This window comes from Saccopteryx leptura, chromosome 1 (genome assembly GCF_036850995.1).
Source record: "Saccopteryx leptura isolate mSacLep1 chromosome 1, mSacLep1_pri_phased_curated, whole genome shotgun sequence".
NCBI classification, from domain to species: domain Eukaryota; kingdom Metazoa; phylum Chordata; class Mammalia; order Chiroptera; family Emballonuridae; genus Saccopteryx; species Saccopteryx leptura.
Window position 1 is genome coordinate 96,857,278 of NC_089503.1, and position 21,481 is coordinate 96,878,758.

General features: G+C 37.6%; 1 protein-coding gene across 4 annotated transcripts in view; it reads right to left on the reverse strand.

Moving 5' to 3' along the window:
- Positions 1–21,481, reverse strand: part of ARHGEF12 (Rho guanine nucleotide exchange factor 12) — a 162,261-nt gene that overhangs the window by 66,919 nt on the left and 73,861 nt on the right. For 2 of the 4 annotated variants that reach the window (XM_066371664.1, XM_066371663.1), the window contains 7 exons: positions 12,893–12,991; positions 12,212–12,261; positions 9,755–9,812; positions 7,546–7,724; positions 5,553–5,630; positions 5,246–5,365; positions 3,324–3,461 (listed from right to left, as the gene is read on the reverse strand). In XM_066371664.1, the coding sequence (XP_066227761.1) occupies positions 3,324–3,461; positions 5,246–5,365; positions 5,553–5,630; positions 7,546–7,724; positions 9,755–9,812; positions 12,212–12,261; positions 12,893–12,991 (722 nt within the window). The remainder of the gene's footprint in view (positions 1–3,323; positions 3,462–5,245; positions 5,366–5,552; positions 5,631–7,545; positions 7,725–9,754; positions 9,813–12,211; positions 12,262–12,892; positions 12,992–21,481) is intronic. The other 2 variants (XM_066371665.1, XM_066371666.1) reach the window with 2 other exon arrangements.

Here is a 21,481-nt window from a genome sequence, read left to right on the forward strand (position 1 = left end):
GCCTCTTTCTACACTTGCCAATTCCCTCTATTTTAGAAGGTTATATACCTAAACCACAGATTTTACTGTAACACTCCTCTGAATACAAGATAAAATTCAAATTTTTCTTAACACTTGCTCTAAATTCCTACAATCTGCCAGGGTTTGCAAACATACATGTAACTGAGATGGTTCCCATGCTCTCAGAAACTTTCCATCTAATGGTAGAAACAAGCCATGACAAAAGAGAAAAGAAGTAGCACTAAAACAAAAAGGAGACCATGAGGATTCCCAAAAGCAATACCACTAGAACAAGCTAAAGCCCTGCACTCAAAGTTGTTTCTATGATAAACTATAGCCATTTCCTCCATAGCCTGTATATGCCAGTAAAATTTTTACTGTTTCCCCAAAATGTTATACATTTTCATACAAGAGTGCCTTCGCTTATATTTAGAGTGTTGGTACTTTCAAGGTAGGTAGAGGCAGATCACTTACTACCTGGGTAAGTTTGGCAAGTTAGTTAACTTCATTCGGCCTCAATTTTTTCTCCTATAAAATTATGATAATGTCTGAGCAGGTTGTGGTGCAGTGGGTAGAGTGTTGGATTGGGATGCATAGGACCCAGGTTCAATACCCTGAGGTTGCCAGTTTGAGCCCAAGGACATTGGCTTAAGCAGTCACTTGGTCTGCAGTAGCCCGCTGGTCAAGGCACATATGAGAAAGCAATCAATGAACAACTAAGGTGCCGCAACAAAGAATTGATGCTTCTCATCTCTCTCCCTTCCTGTCAGTCTGTCTCTGTCTCACAAAAAAATTATGATAACAGTACTACATCACATGGCTGTTTTGAGAATTAACTAAGATAAGAAATGTAAAACCCTTATATAATATGTATGCAGAATAAATATTAGGTCTAGCGGAAAGTTCTGTCCGTTTTTGGAATAAAACAACAATTTTTTCTTACTGTCAATAAACTTTATTAAATAATATAATTGCCATTATTATTAATGATTTCTTGCCAGCGTGAGGGCAATTTATATATCCCATTTTTGAAAAATGTTTTATCTTTTGATGCGAAAAATTGAACCAGTGCTTGTTTGGTATCTTCTTCATTTTTGAAATTTTTGCCCTTCAAAAAATTTTGTAAGGACAAAAACAAGTGATAGTCGGAGGGTGCTAAGTCCTGGGAATATGGTGGATGCGACAGACATGCTTCTGTAGCATTTCTTCCTTGTTAAAATTCGTAAAAATTACAGTGGCGTAAATGAACTTTATCAGTAGCCATGGGTACACTATCGCTTCACACATAAGACTAATGTGAATCAACTTTGTTTTAGTTAATTTGCTACGTCAGTATGTATACATTAAGTGATAAAAATAAGAGAGGCATACATGCGCCAAATAAACATGTGCTTACGTATCGAAACTTGTGATAGAAATGGACAGAACTTTCCGCTAGACCTAATATTAGCTTTTCTTGAGTCAAAACTGAATTTTTCATTAAAACCTTTAACCTACCCAATCTTAAGACTCCAATCACATCTTAGAAAAAAATCCTATTTTGTTTGCATGAGGAACTGAGTCATTGGGTCTAAGCCTCAAAAAGTAGTGGGAATAATGGCTTAGACCAGGAATTTTTATTTATTTTTTAACACCTTTATCAAGAAAGAAATTTACTTAGTTAATTAGCATGTGTGGGTGCATCTGTCTACGTGTGTGTACACACACATATATGCACACACGTGTGTGTGCAACAAAAGTCACAAGAAGTAACACTGCTTCTATATGTAAAGCACTCTTACATCCTATTCATTTTTTTTAATGCTGACTCCAACCAACTAAAATGATTTCACGAACTACAGTTTTAAAAACACTGGTTTAGACTACTTTCCTCATCACTTTTCAGAAGTGATCTATTTTTAAGTTATTATTCCTATCATTGCATACTACTTACAAAGTACTGCTGAGAGACCCCGAAATTAGCTTTTGAGTATTCATACGACTATGATGCCACATCATATTCAACTTAAAATATTTTCTTATCTTTTAACAAATATCATTGGTTCATTTGGCAATTTCTGAGTAAATCAAGGAAGTGTTACTAAACATGGGCTAAATCTCATCTAAAAGAACTAAGTCTTTTCCACTTCGTAATGGCAAAGTACCCTATGACTCAACAGTGAGTCACTCTGACCACAAATGGAATATTAACATGCTCTTAAAGATATCAACAGTTGGCTTCTTGGTTCAGTAAGAAAGCATTGGCATTATTGACTTTTTACCCTTTAACAAGATGCCTACTGGGAAATTCCATCTCCTCTAAAGAAACATTCAGCAATGGGTGTCCAAAGGAAAAAGTAAACACTGGAATTAAAAACTCATATACAACAGTGTCTACAATTTCTGCTTATCAAATTGTTACACTAAAAATGGCAGTGATGCCTGATCAGGCAGTGGCGCAGTGGATAGAACATTGGACTGGGACGCAGAGGACCCAGGTTCAAGACCCCCAGTTTGCTGACTTGAGCACAGGCTCACCAGCTTGAGTGTGGAGTTGCTGGCTTGAGCATGGGATCATAGACATGACCCCATGGTTGCTGGCTTGAGCCCAAATGTCGCTGGCTTAAAGCCCAAGGCTCACCAGCTTGAGCCCAATGTCACTGGCTCGAGCAAGGGATCATTTGCTCTGCTGTAGCACCCTATTAAGGCACATATGAAAAAGCAATCAATGAACTAAGGAGCTGCAACGAAGAACTGATGCTTTTCATCTCTCTCCCTTCCTGTCTGTCTATTCCAATCTCTCCCTCGCTCTGTCTCTGTCAGAAAAAAAAAAAAGTCAGCAATAACAAGATTTTAAGTAGTAAGAGAATATACTTCTAGCTCATGTAACTTAAAATCTCGAGTGAGGCTGTAAAGAAGAATCCAGGAAGATAAAGATGTAGAACATTGGCCCTGGCTGGTTGGCTCAGGGGTAGAGCGTTGGCCCAGTGTGTGGAAGTCTTGGGTTCAATTCCCAGTCAGGGCATTGAGGAGAAATGACCATCTGCTTCTTCACCCTCACCTCATTTCTCTCTTTCCCTCTCTCTCTCTCTCCCCTTCCCACATGCATGGCTCGAATAGGAGGAGCAAAGATGGCCTCACTTCAGGCACTAAAATAGCTCAGTTGCTGAGCAATGGAGCAATGCCCCAGGCAGGCAGAGCAATGCCCCAGACAGACAGAGCATCGCTCAGTAGGGGGTTTGCCAAGAGGATCTCAGTAGGGGCACATGAGAGAATCTGTCTCTGTCTCCCTGCTTCTCACTTAATAATAAAATAAATAAATAAATAAGATGTAGAACACTTACATCTGCATTGTCACTACTGGGCCAAGAAGTATCTCCACTGCTATAGTCAATTCTGCCTACTCCATCACCATCTGCTTCTACTTCACTGACCGTTGGTATGTCACCTAAGGGCTTGGAGGATGTCATTAGAGCTCCATCCTAAAACAGATTAAACATACACACAAACACATAAAAGAAAAAACCTTTCATTATTGATTGCATAAAGAAACAGAGTTGCACTACAATCTAAAGGAGACTGCTAAAGGTCAGCCAATTTGATGAGATCAATAATGCTTATAGATCTAAAAGTTAAAAACATAAATAACTACTAATTCTGTTGTTGTAAAATGGCAATGACCTTAGAGCCAGTTTAGCAAGGAGGAAAAAAATTTGAACTGCCAAATAGAGCATAAGGATAAAAGTTTGTCAAATTATATTGTTTTTATTTCCTGCCCATTAGTAAAGATTTTTACACTATAATATCTGGTTCACTGCCTTTCAACATTTCAGAATTTCAGTAAATCATAAAGACCAGGACATAATGCTATAACATAATTTTAAGCTTTTAGATTAGGAACCACATTTTTACTATTCAAACAGAGTAAGATTATTGTCTTTGCTCAGTAGTAACAATAGAAAACTGTCAACTTTATACTGAGGTATAATTCTCAAAACTTCACATAAAGTTAATGGGACTGAACATAATAAAAAAATAAATAATGTTTAACAAGAACACTAAACCAGCCAAGTCAGGAGACCTTATAACTGGGTGACCAGTTTAAGCTCTAGTTTTCACAACAATAGAATGATTTGTTAATCAGGGTAGCTCATATCTTAAAAAATCATTCTAGTTCCATGAATACAGCTTTCATTTACAGACCTAACTAAAGAAGAACAACAAATCAACAGCTTTAATTCATTTTAAATGGTACAGGCAATTTATCCATTTTGCTTTAAAATAAAGTAAAAAGAACTTTTCATATCTCAAATCTGAATATTACAGAATAGAAATTTGGTAAGGATAGAAATGCTGAGCTATTTTTTTCTAATGAGACCATCATCTCCATACTCATACCCATGTAGCAAATTTTGTTGAAATCTATTTTAAAATTACAATAAAAATACAGTCATTAAGAATGAGAATATGGGCCCTGGCCAGTTGTCTCAGTGGACAGAATGTCAGCCTGGAGTATGGACGTCCCGGGTTCAGTCCCTGGTCAGGGCACATATGAGAAGCGACTATCTTATTTCTTTTCCCCTCCCTGTCCTCCTTCTCTCCCTCTTCCTGTCTCACAGACAGTGGCTTGTTTGGTAAAGTGCCCACCCCAGGCGCTGAGAATCACTTAGCTGATTCAAGCATCGACATCAAACAGGGGTTGCAGGGTGGATCCTGGTGAGGGCATATGCGGGAGTCTATCTCATCTCCTCTTAATTAAAAAAAAGAATGTGAATGTACTTTGAATTAATCAGACTGGACTTAAATTCCAGTTCAGTTACTTTTGAGCTACCTTATCTCAGACAAACTATTTAATCTAAGTTTCTTTAAGTGTGTATGTAAAATGGGGGGAGGGGGAACAAGTTTCAGAGGATTGTTGTACATACTAAGAATATGCTTGTCAAAGTACTTAGCACAATGTCTGTCAATTTGTAAAATCTTATAGCCCTACTTAAAATAAACAAAATTGCAGAATGCACCTCAAAAATATAAATATATATATATAAATGTATTTTACTAATTTATCACATCAAAGCAAAAGCACTCTTTTTAAAATTATTGTGAAGCAAAGAAACATTAAATCACGAGTAAGCAAATTATTAGAAGCCCCCATTTCCTTTAGTTAATCATAACTTTCTAAAAAGGCAACTACAATATTCTCTTGACACATTCCCAAAAGAATATGCTCCAACAAAAAACTGGGTAGCACATTTAACCGTGATGCTACCTGAGCAGAGCCTGTGGCTCTGGATAACTGCTCTTGCAGCTGAGGAATGTGTTTCTTGGCCTCTTGGATCTCTTTTAGCAATCTTTGGGCAGGTGTTCGGTTGTAATCTTCCTGCAATAACTGGAAAGTTATAAAAATATTTGATAATTAATTACTTATGTCAAGAAAATATAGAAAAAATCTACTTTTAATCAAATAGCTGATGGCACTGATTGTAATACTGCTTGACTGTGATTATAAACAACAACTCAACTACACCCATTCACATTTTGACAGCCCTGTAAACAGCCCTTTCCTAATTTAGTACCTGTAGCCGTTCCTGTTCTTTCTGTAACATTTTTCTCAGAATTTCTACTTTCTGGTTATGAACCACATTGTTTTCCTCCTAGAAAAAGATAAAAAAAAAAAAAAAGAAAGAAACGGTACATGGAAAGTGAAGCTAAATAGGGAAAAATAGACATACAATGTTATGCCCCAGCTCTAATTTTCAATACCTATTAAAATTTTCTTTATTTCTAACAATTGTAAGGACAGATCTTTGAACATGACACTAAGATCAAAGATTACAGGGAAATTTCAGCCCATTTAACTTTTATTAAACTGGGTTCAATAAACATTAGATATTGATATTAGTTGGAAAACACAGCTTCCCTAAGTATTAAGACCACTACTACTACTGTCCCTCCTTTAGAGCTTTACTGTCAACCCCCGTACATGGCTCAAATTCCCTGTACTTCCTACCCGAAATATTAAGACAGCTTTCTTACTCAGCTTATGCCATCTCTCCTTGTTTCATCATCCTTTATCAAATTAGTCTGCCTAAAATCCTATTATAATTACATCACTCTCTTGTTCAAAAGAAATTTTAATGGATCACACTGCCTACCTAGTTACATGTAGTTGTGATATTTTAAAATAAAGTCTTATTTTTTTCAAACTCATCTCCAACTACATAAATCCTTAACAGCCACCAAGCCAAACAAGAGTACTAGGTACTTTGCCCAAAAACACCAGGTGCTTTCTTGACTCTACTTCTTCTACTTGGGTTGCCTTCCTTTCCATTTCCACCACTTAAATGTTACCTGTTTTTCAAGGCTCAGTTGAAAACACAGCTTTCCACAAAGTTCTTCCTTATTACAATTGGATGTACTTTTTCCTTACTTTGAATTATTATATTAACTTAATATTTTTCCTTCATGTCACATTCTGCCTTTGTATTTTAATTACTTGTGTATTCTTTTTGTTTATTTTTTTGTTACTTTTTTTTTAGGTGAGGGAGAGGACACAGAGAAGCAGACTCCTGCATGTGCCCTAACTGGGAACGACCTGGCAACCGTATTTGGGTTGATGCTTGAGTAGTGAAATATTTTTAGTGCCTGAGGCTGATGCCCTTCTATGGAGTATCCAGGGCCGTGCTTGAACCAATTGAGCCACTGACTGTGAAAGGGGAAGAGGGCAAGAAGGAGGAGAAGCAGATGGTCACTTCTCCTCTCTGCCCTGACTGGGATTTGAAACTGGGACATTGATACACTAATGAAGGCCTTACTTGCATATTCTTGATTCAATCTCAAACAACAAAGGTTTATTAAACACCTACCACATGCCAAGCACTAGGTACCTTTTTTCAGGCACCTGAGACTCAACAATACATAAAACAAACAAACAAAATAAAACCTTGTCCTTTTAAAGATATATTCTTAGATAATAAGGACCTTGAACATAAGATATCTTAAATATTAGTTTTGTGAGTGGCAAACAGTTTTATATATGGCAGGTGTAATATTTATTAAATTAAATCTCCCATCCCAATATCAGTAATCATTCCAAATTACAGTTGATTCTTAAACAACATGGAGGCTAGGGGTACCAGTAATTTTGTAAGTGTTTGTAATTTTGGATCCCCCAAAACTTAACCACTAATAGCCTATTATTGACTGAAAGCCTTATCAATTACATAAGCAGTCAATTAACCCATATTTTGTATGTTATATACATTATATACTAAATTCTTACAATAAAGCAAGCTAGAGAAAAATGTTAAGAAAATCCTAAGAAAGAAAATACATTTACAGTTCTGTCTGTATTTACTGAAAAAAAAAAAAATCCGTGTATAAGTGAACCTGCACAATCCAAACCCATGTTGTTCAAGGGTCAACTGTATTATGTAATTTTTATATTAGAAAGTTATTTTCTAGAATCCTGAACCTAAATTTGTTTATCAGCTCAATATTTCAAAACTCTGAATATAATACAAAAGTACTATGCAACTGAACATTTACAAAGAAGTTTCCCACTCTTACCCCCATAAGCACAGGACTAGTAATTCTGTCCATATTCCCTGATGCTCCAGGTGAATGAGGGGATGTCAGAATGGGAGACATATGTCCAATGACTGATGGCTCTACTTCAGAATCGGCAAGTGGAATCTGGGGCGACCCAGGTGGGCGTCCCTGAACAGTGAGAGCTACATAGGAGCCAGCTGGGAGGGAGGAGGTAAAAGAAAGTGAAGGGAAGGGAAAATAACATTGTAAAAATATTTTTCAGCATTTCACCACTTAGTCTTTGACAGTAAGATTCAGTAATGTGACAAAGTTTCATCATCTGCTAAACACTTATCCACACTTAAAAAAAATCCAATTTAGCCTGACCAAGAGGTGGCACAGTGAATAGAGCATCAGACTGGGACAATGAGGACCCAGGTTCAAAACCCTAAGAGCGCAAGCTTGAGTGTGGGGTCACTGGCTTGAAGCCCAAGGTTCACCAGCTTGAGCCCAAGGTCGCTGGTTTGAGCAAGGGGTCACTTGCTCTGCTATAGCCCCCCAGTCAAGGTACATATGAGAAAGCAATCAATGAAATAAGGAGCTGCAACGAGAACTGATACTTCTCATCTCTCTCCCTTCCTGTCTATTCTTTTTTATTTATTTATTTATTTATTTTTATTTATTTATTTTTTTCTGAAGCTGGAAACGGGGAGAGACAATCAGACAGACTCCCACATTCGCCCGACCGGGATCCACCTGGCACACCCACCAGGGGGCGACGCTCTGCCCACCAGGGGGCGATGCTCTGCCCCTCCAGGGCGTCGCTCTGCTGTGACCAGAGCCACTCTAGCGCCTGGGGCAGAGGCCAAGGAGCCATCTCCAGCGCCCGGGCCATCTTTGCTCCAATGGAGCCTTGGCTGCAGGAGGGGAAGAGAGAGACAGAGAGGAAGGAGAGGGGGAGGGGTGGAGAAGCAGATGGGTGCTTCTCCTGTGTGCCCTGGCCGGGAATCGAACCCGGGACTTCTGCACGCCAGGCCGACGCTCTACCACTGAGCCAACCAGCCAGGGCCCTTTCTGTCTGTTCTTATCTGTCCCTCTCTCTGTCCAAAAAAAAAAAAGATATTAGGCAGTTAAACTAATTTTCTGGACTATAATGATACAATTTCCAGTTTATCTTGGCCATTGTATCCAATTTCTCAATCTTCCTTCTCAGGTGGCTCAGACATTTCTTTTTCTTTTCTTTCTAATTTAGAGAGAGGCAGGGACACAGGAACATCAAGCTGTTCTTGTATGTGCCCTGACCAGGGATTGAACCAGCAACCTCTGCACTTTGAGATAATGCTCCAACCAACTAAACTATCCCACCAGGGCTTAATTTTGTATTTATTGGTTGATTTTTAGAGAGACTAAGAATGGAAAGGAGTGCGAAGAGAGGAAAAAGGGAAGCATTCATTTGTTATTCCATTCGGTAGTGCATTCATTGGTTGCTTCCCATGTGTGCCCTGACCAGATCAAACCACAACTTTGTCGTTTCAGGACGATGCTCTAACCAACTGAGCTAACTGCCCAGGGCCAACATTCTTTTAAATACATGCTTTCAATATTACCAAGATGACAATGATGTTACACTCAATCACATATGTGAAGTTGACAGAAGATAATTATTTAGTTAAGAATTTTCAACTCAGATTTTCATGTAATACAGGAGTCAGCAAACTCTAGCCATGGGGCTTACCCTATTCCACAGACTATTTTGGCAAACAAAGTTTTATTTTTAAAATTATTTATTTATTTATTTTAAGGGAGAGGAGGGGAGATAGAGAGGCAGACTCCCGCATGCACCCTGACCAGGATCTACCCAGCAAACCCCATCTGGGGCTAATGCTCAAATCAACTGAGCCACTGGCTGCAGGAGGGGAAGAGGAAAAGAAGGGGAAGAGAGTGGGGAGAGAAGCAGATGGTCACTTCTAATGTGTGCCCTCACCAGGTATCGAATCTGGATGTCCATACGCAGGCCAACACTCTATTCACTGGGCCAACCAGTCAGGGCCAACAAAGTTTTATTCAAACACAGACACACTCATTCACTTCCATATTATTTATGACTGTTTTCATGCTCCAATGACACAATTAATAAACCATATAGTCCACAAAGCCTAAAATGTTTACTATCTGGTCTATTATAGAAAATATTTGCTGATCTCTGCTTTAATGTTTCAGAACAACTAAAATAGTAACATTCACCTACATTTGATTAACTTGACTACCTCCAAATGGTTTGAATGAGTCACCAGAGTTCCATTCACCTGCAAAAGTGAAAATAGTGTATGTCAGATACATTCTATTGAGACAATGGGTAAACTGATTTCAGGAATTATTACACCTAGTATAACCAATTACAATAGAGTAAACAGTACTATGTATATATTAAAATATGTATATATTTGATTCAATATTCAATTTTACTACTATAAGGTATAATCAACAACAAAATGAACCTGAATACAAAACAAGGTCTTGATTTAAAGAGCATTACAATGCATTCACCATGACAGATGACAAAACATAAAATGCAACAGTGCAACAGATTTACAAATCCTTCACAGTGTAGGACTCTTGCAAACAGAAAACATCTCCTTGCTTTTAATTACAAATTCAGTGATTTGTCAAAATCGTAATGCATTTTTATATGATGAAAAAATAACTATTTCCAAAATAATATTCAACTTACTTTTAGTTTCCCAGTTGTGACTTAATCTTTACAAAGAAAATTAATTTTCAGAGAGGCTAAATGTAGGAAATGTTATCCAAAGTGTCCACTGAACAAAACAAATTAAGGTAAAAATAGCAAAAATGGATCTAACATTAAAACTATTTTTTTCTAACACAAGTAACACTGATTTTTATAAGTTCAACTATATTAGTGTATAAAATAGAAGTAAAAGTTTACTCATCATGTCCACCAGAAACAATCTCTGTTAACTATGATGTTTAATCTTTGAGATCTTTTTTTTTGTTTTTGTTTTTTTTTTTTTTTTCTTTTTGCATTTTTCTGAAGCTGGAAACAGGGAGAGACAGTCAGACAGACTCCCGCATGCGCCCGACCGGGATCCACCCGGCACACCCACCATGGGGCAACGCTCTGCCCACCAGGGGGCGATGCTCTGCCCATCCTGGGCGTCGCCATGTTGCGACCAGAGCCACTCTAGCGCCTGGGGCAGAGGCCACAGAGCCATCCCCAGCGCCCGGGCCATCTTTGCTCCAATGGAGCCTTGGCTGCGGGAGGGGAAGATAGAGACAGAGAGGAAGGCACGGCGGAGGGGTGGAGAAGCAAATGGGCGCTTCTCCTGTGTGCCCTGGCTGGGAATCGAACCCGGGTCCTCCGCACGCTAGGCCGACGCTCTACCGCTGAGCCAACCGGCCAGGGCCTAATCTTTGAGATCTTATGCTAGCATATACATACCACATATACAGAAACATATAGACATTCTAATGCCTTCTTTCTGCAAATAAATAAATACTTTTTATTGTATTGTGAATATCTTTCATTATAGATACACAAATCCTTTTAAAAAGCTGAAGATAAAAATGGATTTTATTTCTCTACCTCTCAGTTTATATATATTTAGGTTGTTTATAAGTTTTCAATATAATGAAGCTGAAATGAATTTCCCTGTACATGTATCCTAAAAGCAAAATTGCTGGTTAAAGCATATAACTTTTGATATATATTCACAAATTTCCATCCAAACAAATTTTACCTAATTTATACTCATGACAAGCTTATGAGAATAGCCATTTTACCATATCCAAACTATACCTGATATGTATTATCAACCTTTAAAACTTCTGACAACCAAAGATATTTTCACTTATCTTTTTAATTTATAAGTGAGGTTGGATATAGCCATATTAATATTTTATTTACGGTATTTCAATTACTTTGGAGAATTGCCTGATCAAGTTATTTGCCCATTTTTCTATTAGACTATTCTTTTATTTTTATTTACTGATTTTAGAAAATAAAAGCAAAAGAGAGAGAGAGAGAAACATTGATTTGCTGTTCCACTTATCTATGTATTCACTGATTCTTGTATATGCCCTGACCAGGATCGAATCCCATAACATTCATGTATCGGGACGATGTTTTAACCAACTGAGCTAGCCGGCCAGAGCTGGATTAGTTTTTTCTTAGTAATTCCATTCTTTCCTTACTGACCAAAATTCAATTCCTGTTTCTGGACCCTCTACTGTGTTCTAATTATAGTTCTATATGTATAATAGAGTCACTTGCTTTAATTTATCAACACCATGTCATTTCACACAAATCCATATAAATAACATTTTTTTCACTAGCTATTCTTATACCTTTACAAAGGTTATTTGAAACAATAAGCAGTTTGCTAAGTAATGTCACACCTCCCCAATTCTAAGTACATTTTGATGAGAATTTCTTGCTAAAATATTAATATGGAGAGAAATGATCTTCCTAACAGTGAGTCAACCATCTAGGAACATATATGACTCAATTTATTTGAGGCTTTTATTATGCCTTTAAGTATAAGGTAATATTAATTTTAAAATGAAAAAAGTTTTTATAGTTCACAAATCCATTGTATACAATGTGCTTTTTATAAAAATCCAAGTGAAAAAAATAAAATATGGCTAAGTTTTAACATAAATTCTGTAATAGTCTTTTCCTTACCTTGATGATTCGATCACCTGTCTGTACTCCAGCCCGCATGGCTGCTCCATCTGTAAGAGAAATTAATTACTTAAAATGTAACTCATTTGTATTAATTGATAATCTTTCTTGAAAGAGAAGCAGCATAACAAAGTGCTTAAGAATATGGGCTGTAAAGTCAGACAGACTTAGGTTCAAAGCTGCCCCTGTGCCTCACTGGCTGTGTGATCATGGACTGATTTTATGTTTTTTTACTCTAAGCCTCACTATCATCTATAAAACGGGGATTAAAAAATAGCTACCTCAAATTTTAACACCCTATGTAAAGAAAGTAGTCAAAAATGGTAGTAGCAGTAAAAGATATAATTATTGTTTTGGGGGGAAAAATGGATCTTTTTGAGTCTATACTGTCTGTTTAATCGATCTCTAGCAAAATATCTCTGAAGAAATAATACTCCATAAACTTCTGTAAGTGATGATGCATAAAGTATCATGACCAAAGAGTCCTGATTTCTAAAGCTATAAAATACAAAGAAAATCAACTGAGGAAAATTCATGCCTAAAACTGTAAAGACAAACCTAGCAAAAGAAGCCATATAACCTGCAATGCATATGATTATTTTATTCTGGGCCATAGACTTTATTTAAGCTTTTTTATTCTTGCTGTTTGTTCTGAAAAGAGAGTCTAAAAAAATGCCTTGCCTTCTTTGACAGACTGTACGAAGACTGGATTGTCTCCACTGACCGTCAGCCCAAATCCATTGTCATCCTTCTGGATGATCACACAACGCTGTACAAGACCTGCACAAGAACCACAGGGTAGAGAGAAGGAAGAGAAAAACAAAGAGAAAAAAGGACAATAATTACATATTAGTAATGAACTGTATGTATTCTTTCTGGAGAAATACAAGGTAGCACATGAAACCCATATATAAAAAAGAATACTAACCCCATGAACAAAACAAACACAAGAATACAAAATCATCCATAGTGGTTTCTCACTGGAGAGGCAGAATATATTTGCTCCAAGATTAAAAACAGCAATGGCAAACTGGAAAGGATGAAGTATTAGGGAGGAGACAGAAGAAAAGCCCACTAGAGCATCTATGCTGTTATTTGTAATACAAAATCCTCCCCTGCCACCTTGTGGTTTGGTGCTCTTATTGGTGTTTAACTGCTACCCCCACCCCCCCCACCCCAATTCAGAACACTGAAAAAATAGGCTAGAAAAAGCCCATAATAAACTCTAGAGAAATTCAATCTCACTCTCAGGAAAATACACTAGAAAAACAGACTATATAAAGAAAGGAGATACTTGCAGAACACCTGCAGCTGTTCGCCCTCAGGACAGAAAAAGGAAGAAAGTCCAAAGAGTTTAAGAAAGGCCCTGGCTCAAAGAAAAAATAAACAAAAAGAAGAGAAAGTAGAAAATATAAATAAAGAATCTGTGAGCTCAATCAATTCTTTAAATCTCTTTTATATACTGACCTGATTCCTCCAGGAGAATTTATTTTCCTTCTAGTTAAACAGCAAACGAAAATTGTCAGGGCAAGGTGAGGGAAAGAGGACCCAAACAAAAATTAAAACAGATCATGGACCTAAATATACAGCTAAAGTTTTTCATGAGAAAACAGAAAAAAAATCTTCAAGATCAAAGGGATAGCCAGAGATTGTTTAGGAGGCAAAATTCACCAACTATAAAAGAAAAAAAATGGTAAGTTAAAACTCTAAATTTAGAACATCTGCTCTTCTAAAAGTCACTAATAAAATGAAAAGGCAAGCCAAACAGAGGGGCAAAATATTCACAAAACAAATCCCCAATAATAAAAACATATCCAGCCCTGGCCGGTTGGCTCAGCGGTCGAGCGTCAGCCTAGCGTGCGGAGGACCCGGGTTCGATTCCCGGCCAGGGCACACAGGAGAAGCGCCCATTTGCTTCTCCACCCCTCCGCCGCGCTTTCCTCTCTGTCTCTCTCTTCCCCTCCCGCAGCTGAGGCTCCACTGGAGCAAAGATGGCCCGGGCGCTGGGGATGGCTCTTGGCCTCTGCCTCAGGCGCTAGAGTGGCTCTGGTCGCAACATGGCGACGCCCAGGATGGGCAGAGCATCGCCCCCTGGTGAGCAGAGCGTCGCCCATGGTGGGCGTGCCGGGTGGATCCCGGTCGGGCGCATGCGGGAGTCTGTCTGACTGTCTCTCCCCGTTTCCAGCTTCAGAAAAATGAAAAAAAAATAAAAAAAATTAAAAAATTAAAAAACATATCCAATTAAAAAAACAAAACAAAACCCTACAGCCTTACTAGGTGGTGGTGCAGTGGATAGAGCATCAACCTAGGATGCTGAGGACACAGGTTTGAAACCCCAAAGTCACTGGCTTGAGCATGGGCTCATCCAGCTTGCACATGGGCTCACCAGCATGAGCACGAGGTTGCTGGCTCAAGCATGAGATCATAGACATGACCCCATGGTCTCTGGCTTGAGCCCAAATCACTGACTTGAAGCCCAAGGTTGCTGACTTGAGCAAGGGGTCACTGGTTCAGCTGGAATCCTGGTCAAGGCACATATAAGAAGCAATCGATGAACAACTAAAGTGCTGCAACTACGAGTTGATGTTTCTCATCTCTCTCCCTTCCAGTCTCTCTCTCACTTGCTTAAAAAAACAAACCAATAACAAATCTAAATAAAAAACAGCTCTACAATTCAAAGATAGATGACATTTTAAAAGGGGCAAAAGATTTCAGTAAACATATCACTAAGAAAGACACACCAATGGGTAAAAAGCACATGCAAAGGTGTTCAATATCTACAGTCATCAAAAAAATGCAAATTAAAATCACATGGAAATGCTACTATATACTAACTGAAATGGCTAAAAAGATGACTGAAGTACCAAGTGTTGATATGGATGTGGAGCAACTGCAATGCTCATACACCCCGGTGGGAGTGTAAAATTGTACACTTTGAAAAACAATTTAGAAATTTCTTGGAAAGGTAAGTATACATTTACATATAACCCAACAATTTCATACCCAAGAGAAATAAAAACTCATGGCCATGTAAAGACTGCAGACAAATGTTTATAGCAGTTTTTTGTTCATAAAGGCCCAAAACTAGAACATAAAACAAGAACTACTTATACATGCAACAAACCAAAATGAATCATAAAAATATGCTAAGCAAAAGACGGCAGATACAAAGCCAGCAATCATAATGAGTCCAATGCAAAATAGACAATACTAAACTATAGTGACAAAAAACCAGATTATTGTTTTCCTAGGGGCCGGGTAGAGAGAATGTCTGCAAAGAACATTAAGGACTTTCTGGGGTGGTGCAAATGTCCTATATCTTAATTTAGGTAATGGTTATATGAGTATATTCATTTGTCAAAATTCCTTGAAATGCACACCTAAAATTTAGAGAGCATCTTATTTTACATAAATTTTACTTCAAGAAAGTTGATTTTCAACATTAAAAAATCAATAATTACTAAATACAAAATAACATTTGAATTCACTGCTCCCACAAAAGTCAACTGTAATGAGGGTGAAGGAAAGATAACCCATCAGAATTCAACCTTTTTCCTTTGCTAAATGTTGTTTCCTTCAAGTAATTAGGAAAAACTCTAAATGAAATAGGTATGAATACATAAAATAAAGAAAAAAGGCATTCTTTATAAATTTCTAGTACATAATACAATGAATATGTGAATCAGAGAACCTCAAAATAGATCAAGAGCAATGTTTCACTGAAATCTTTTTAAAATCCTGGTTTTGAAAACATAAATATCTGATGTCCTCCTTTACAGAGTTATTTGAGATTTCAAAATGAATTAGATATTGTTACTTTAAAATAAAACTCAAGACAACTAAAACATTGAATATATATATTTCTCATAGTATATGCATCCCTCCCAGTTCTCCCAAGAGCTGAAAATCAGTGAATTAAAGGTTTCTAATAGTGGTGCTTGTTGTGCTAAGCCACTGAGCAGACAAACCTTTTCAGGTCGCTTTAGAGAATAAAGTGCTTGTAAAAAAATGAGGAAGAGGAGTAGTGAGGGTTTAAAAGTTTACATGTTTGGCCTGACCAGGCGCTGGCGCAGTAGATAGAGCATTGAGGACTGGGACACAGAGGACCCAGGTTCGAAACCTCAAGGTCGCTGGCTTGAGTGCGGGCTCATCTGGTTTGAGCAGGCTCACTAGCTTGAGCCCAAGGTCATTGGCTTGAGCAAGGGGTCACTCAGTCTGCTGTAGCCTTTCCCCCATCAAGGCACATATGAGAAAGCAGTCAATGAACTACTAAGATGCTGCAATGAAGAACTGATGCTTCTCATCTCTCTCCCTTTCTATCTATCTGTCCCTCTCTCTGTCTCTCAAAAAAAGTTTGTTTGTATATTTCATTAGTGAAAACTGACACATACCAAGGGCTTATAAATGTTAAATATTATTTTATTATGATTAAGGGTAGGCTACCCTTGAATTTTCCTCATCAGAAATATATTACTCATCTATCACCTGACCAGGTAGGCAGTGGCGCAATGGATAGAGCGTCGAACTGGGACACAAAGGACCCAAGTTCCAAACCCCAAGAGGTCGCTGGCTTGAGGAGTGTGGGCTCACCCAGCTTGAGTGGGGACTACTCACCAGCTTGAGTGCAGGGTCGCTGGCTTGAGCGTGAGATCATAGACTTAACCCCCATGGTCACTGGCTTGAGCAAGGAGTCACTCGCTCTGCTGTAGCCCCCACCAGGCCAAGGCACATATGAGAAAGCAATCAATGAACAACTAAGGAGACTAAGGAGCCACAACAAAGAATTGATTCTCATCTCTCTCCCTTCTTGCCTGTCTGTCTTTATCTGTTCCTCTCTCTGTCTCTCTCTCTGTCACACATACAAAAAAAGAAAAAGATATATATATTACTCATCTATCAATTAAAAATTAAAAAGACTTCTGTGTTAACAAACTCCTATTGTTTTTGCAAATCCTCCTTTGAAAGGATCAATTCTCATTTATGTCTTTGTCTAAATTTTGTTTTAACAGACAGCAAATTAGTTTTAAATGGGGCAGGAAGAGAAAAGGAAAATTTAACACAGCAGGGCTTTTAGTGATAGGTAACTTCAGAAGATGAGAAACAGGAAAGCCTCAGAAATGAATCATGTCCTCTTGCAAGCTCTTCCTGGATTACCAGACTGGATTAGGTAGTCCTTACAGACTCCACTGCACTCTTTACTTACTTCATAGTGCCGTTTGAGTCGTACTGGTTTTTATCCTTTTGTAAATTATATGCTCCCAGAGTATCGGAGCTCTATCTTGTTTAAAATCTTATCTCAGGGCCTGACATATATGTTCTGGCACAGAAAAAACTTTAAAGAAAATCACTAATAAATAAAAATTGGAAAAGTAGAGGAGTCTAGGGATAGATAGAATCTCAAAAGAGGTGATCTAAGAAAAAGAAATCATCATACACAGTGAACTTCAGCAAATATGCCTAGGGTCCTAAAAGACAGTTAAGGATTGATTAAATATAATAGGATTCACTCAAAATACTGCAAATATGTTTTCTCCAATTCAAAATTGTCCATTTTAATTCTATATCAGAAGTAGAAAATGTGGAACAAAGTATAAAGAGGAAAAGGAGAAAGAAGAACTATGTGTACAGCCTACTAACTTTATTCCTATCCCCAACCCAGCTATATTGTCCATTTATTATTATTCTGTATGCTCATAGGAGAATCTGATGTACCTTTCCATATAAGAATTACGAGACTAATACAAAAAAAAAATACAAAAAAACCCCCTACCTTACATATACAGCCAATTCAGAATCTATGGAATTCAAATTAACCATACCATTCTGTCTTATGAATCTATGCCACCTGCATAAAACAAGATAATTAACTGAAAATGAAGCTGACATATCATTCAAAATTCAGAGTCAGTCTTTCAAATGCTTGGATCTATTGTGTTCCTTCCAATTCAAAATCCAATAAAATGTTTTTCTTTTTTTTTGAGTGAAGTTCTACTTGCAGACCAGAAGCTTTTTTTTAAACCACCAGAGGGAATAAATTCCACCCTTAACACTGAAATCACCAATACTGACTAAATTATATCTTTGAACTGTCCTTTTTGACAAAAAACTACTTCTTTGTTTTAGCAATTTATAAATTCGTATTGATCATCCATCTACTAATTATTTAACACTGCAGTCCATAGCTGTTGTGAGGAATACAAAACTACTAGATGACTGCTCTCAAAGAACTTAAAATCTTGACAGGGAATAACAATCAAGAAAGAAAAAGGGAAACACTAATAGTGTCCTTCTAAGAATCAGAGTATGGTATAGATAACAGGCCCTATGTTATAAAAGAAAGGAAAAATAAAAGTGGACTCCTCACTCTAAAAGAGCCATTTCACATTTCATTTTTTACCTTTTCTGATTTTAACAAACACATATAGTCTATGGTTTGTTGGTTTGTTTTGCTAAATCCCTCATTGTCTGCTACAAAAATTAACTATAGTTACCATACAAATGTGTTTATCTCTCATTATGAATTTTTATAAGGTCACAAAATTACATTACTATGAACTGTACTGAAGCACTCTGCAAGAAGACAGGCAGAAAAAATATTCAACAAGTAAGACAATAAGGCTTATACTTCCCTGAGACACTCATAGTAATACTTCTTCATTCTTATTGTTCTTAATGCTCTATAAAGATTTTCTCCACCACTATCTATTTTTAAGTACAAGTAAAGTATTAGTAAACTAGTGTAGATCTCTATTACTGTACTTACAAAAATGTATTACAATTCTATTGTGATCTTCCAGAAACCAGAGAACAGTCTCCTATCTTTGTATCCCTATCACTCATAGTTCATGGCATATAAATAGGAGCTTAATGAATATTTACTAAGTAAATTTAAATTTATTTTACATAAATTTAAATAAATCATACCCAATCACTTTTATAGAAAAAGTAAAATCACAGATCTCAAAACTATGCAAATTAGATAAATTTTTTTTTATTTTTTTTTAAGATTTTATTTATTCATTATGGGTGGGAGGAGAGAAAGAGAGAGGGAGAGAGAGAGAGAGGGAGAGTGTGTAGGGGGAGGAGCAAGAAGCATCAACTCCCATATGTGCCTTGACCAGGCAAGCCCAAGGTTTTGAACTGGCAACCTCAGCATTTCCAGGTTGACGCTTTATCCACTGCGCCACCACAGGTCAGGCCTAGATAAATATTTCTGTTAGACACTAACCATCTGCCCTAGATTCTAACTAAAATAATTTGATTCCTACCTACTCTAAAATAACTCCTCTAGTTACAAACACATTTTTCTTTATTTCCTTTTTAAAGATTATGGTATTCCATCTGGAAACTGATAATAGCTATCAGGCTTCATGCCATCAATGAAATAAATATGTTCTATCAAACTCACGTAAACACTATCCTTTCCTAAACTGTACTTTCTCTTTCTAACAAAGGACCTTTTATCCCCTTTATAATGATGTAGTATGTAAAACCAACATAAAAAGATCATTTCTTACTCAAAAGACAATTACTAAGAATTGTATTTTAAAAATGAAAAAATTAGGTCTTTGTAATGTTTTGGAGTATGGAAGACAGGCAGTCATAAAAAGATATTCATGAAAGGGGAGAAAGTTTCATTATAATACATTCCTGGAAAAAACCAACAACTATACTGCCAAAAAGCAAATTACTGAAAATGAGTGGTTAACTATGGAAGGCAACATGTTAACCCTTACACACTGCACTTACTTTAGTGAAAGCACGTTAGTCTTTTTTAACCTTTGCTTTTATTGTATGATCAAGCTTCTCTAAGTCTCATGTCTTAAGAATTAGCTTCAGGGAAGGGTGTGGAGAAAGACTAAGCACAACCTCATAAATACAGCTCATTTTCAAACTGCTGCCAGACATACATGTTTTATGAGTAAGACCTCAGATAATCCTTTGATTAAGAACCTTATTGATTCTAAATGTACAATGCTGTAGGCGAGAGGTGCCTTAAGTTCCAAGTATGCAGATTTCATTCTTTTGACTAATATTACCAACAGTAAGTCTCTTTTCTAAGTTATATTTTCTTCTATCTTAAATCTTTTCAGAAGAAAAATCCAATTAAGGTGAGTCAACATTTTGTTCCACCAATTCTCTTTAATAAAAAACTCATCCTAATCTCATCAACCATTTGATCAAATCTGAATAAGTACCTCCAGTGTGTCAACAATACAGGATACGCGAAGACAAATATAAGTACAAAAACTAGATACAAAGCAGGATGTCAAAGCTCAAACAACACAAGTAGCTGGGCAAATCTAGAAAGCCCTATGAAGGAGGCCATATTTGATCTGGACTTGGAAGACTAGGAGGATTCTAACAAAAAGTTATGGGAGGTAAACCTTTCGAGGCAATGGGAATGCTGTGAAGAAAGAATATCAAGCCACATTCTGGAAATGAAAATTTAGAAGAGTCTTGGTATATTTAGAAAAGAAAATTAAAGGTAGAATGATAAACTGGAAACAAATTATGGCATCTTTATTATATGTGGCTTAAGTTATTATAGCTTATTGGTTGCTTGCGTAACTATACTAGCCAATGGGGTGAAGTTGCCACGGCTGAACACAAATTGAGCGGGTCAGGGGGAAGGTGAACATTTGTTTGCATTGGCAATCATCTGTTTTACATAAAAACTACGTCTTAACGTAATTTCTTTTAAGAATGCCTCCTAGAAAATACAGCACTGAAGAGGAGAGAAAAGGAGCTAAAGCTGCACAAAAATGGCTTTCTCGACAAAAAGAAACCACTGAGCAGAGAAAGACAAGGCTTGCTTCAGTCGCAGAGCAAACGCATCTTTCTCGGCAAAATGAGACTGATGAGCATAGAGAAACAAGGCTTGCCTCAGATGCAAACAAAAAAGCCTGTCTCGACAAAATGAGTCCCTTGAACAAAGGCAGGAGAGAAATGCAAAAAAAACGACAGAGTAATGCTGACCGAAACGCAAAAAGGATTAAAACAGTTTCAAACGGGCCCTGGCCGATTGGCTCAGTGGTAGAGCGTCAGCCTGGCGTGCAGGAGTCCCGGGTTCAATTCCCGGCCAGGGCACACAGGAGAGGCGCCCATCTGCTTCTCCACCCCTCCCCCTCTCCTTCCTCTCTTTGTCTCTCTTCCCCTCCTGCAGCCGGGGCTCCATTGGAGCAGAAATGGCCCGGGCGCTGGGGATGGCTCCTTGGCCTCTGCCCCAGGCGCTGGAGTGGCTCTGGTCGCGACAGGGCGATGCCCTGG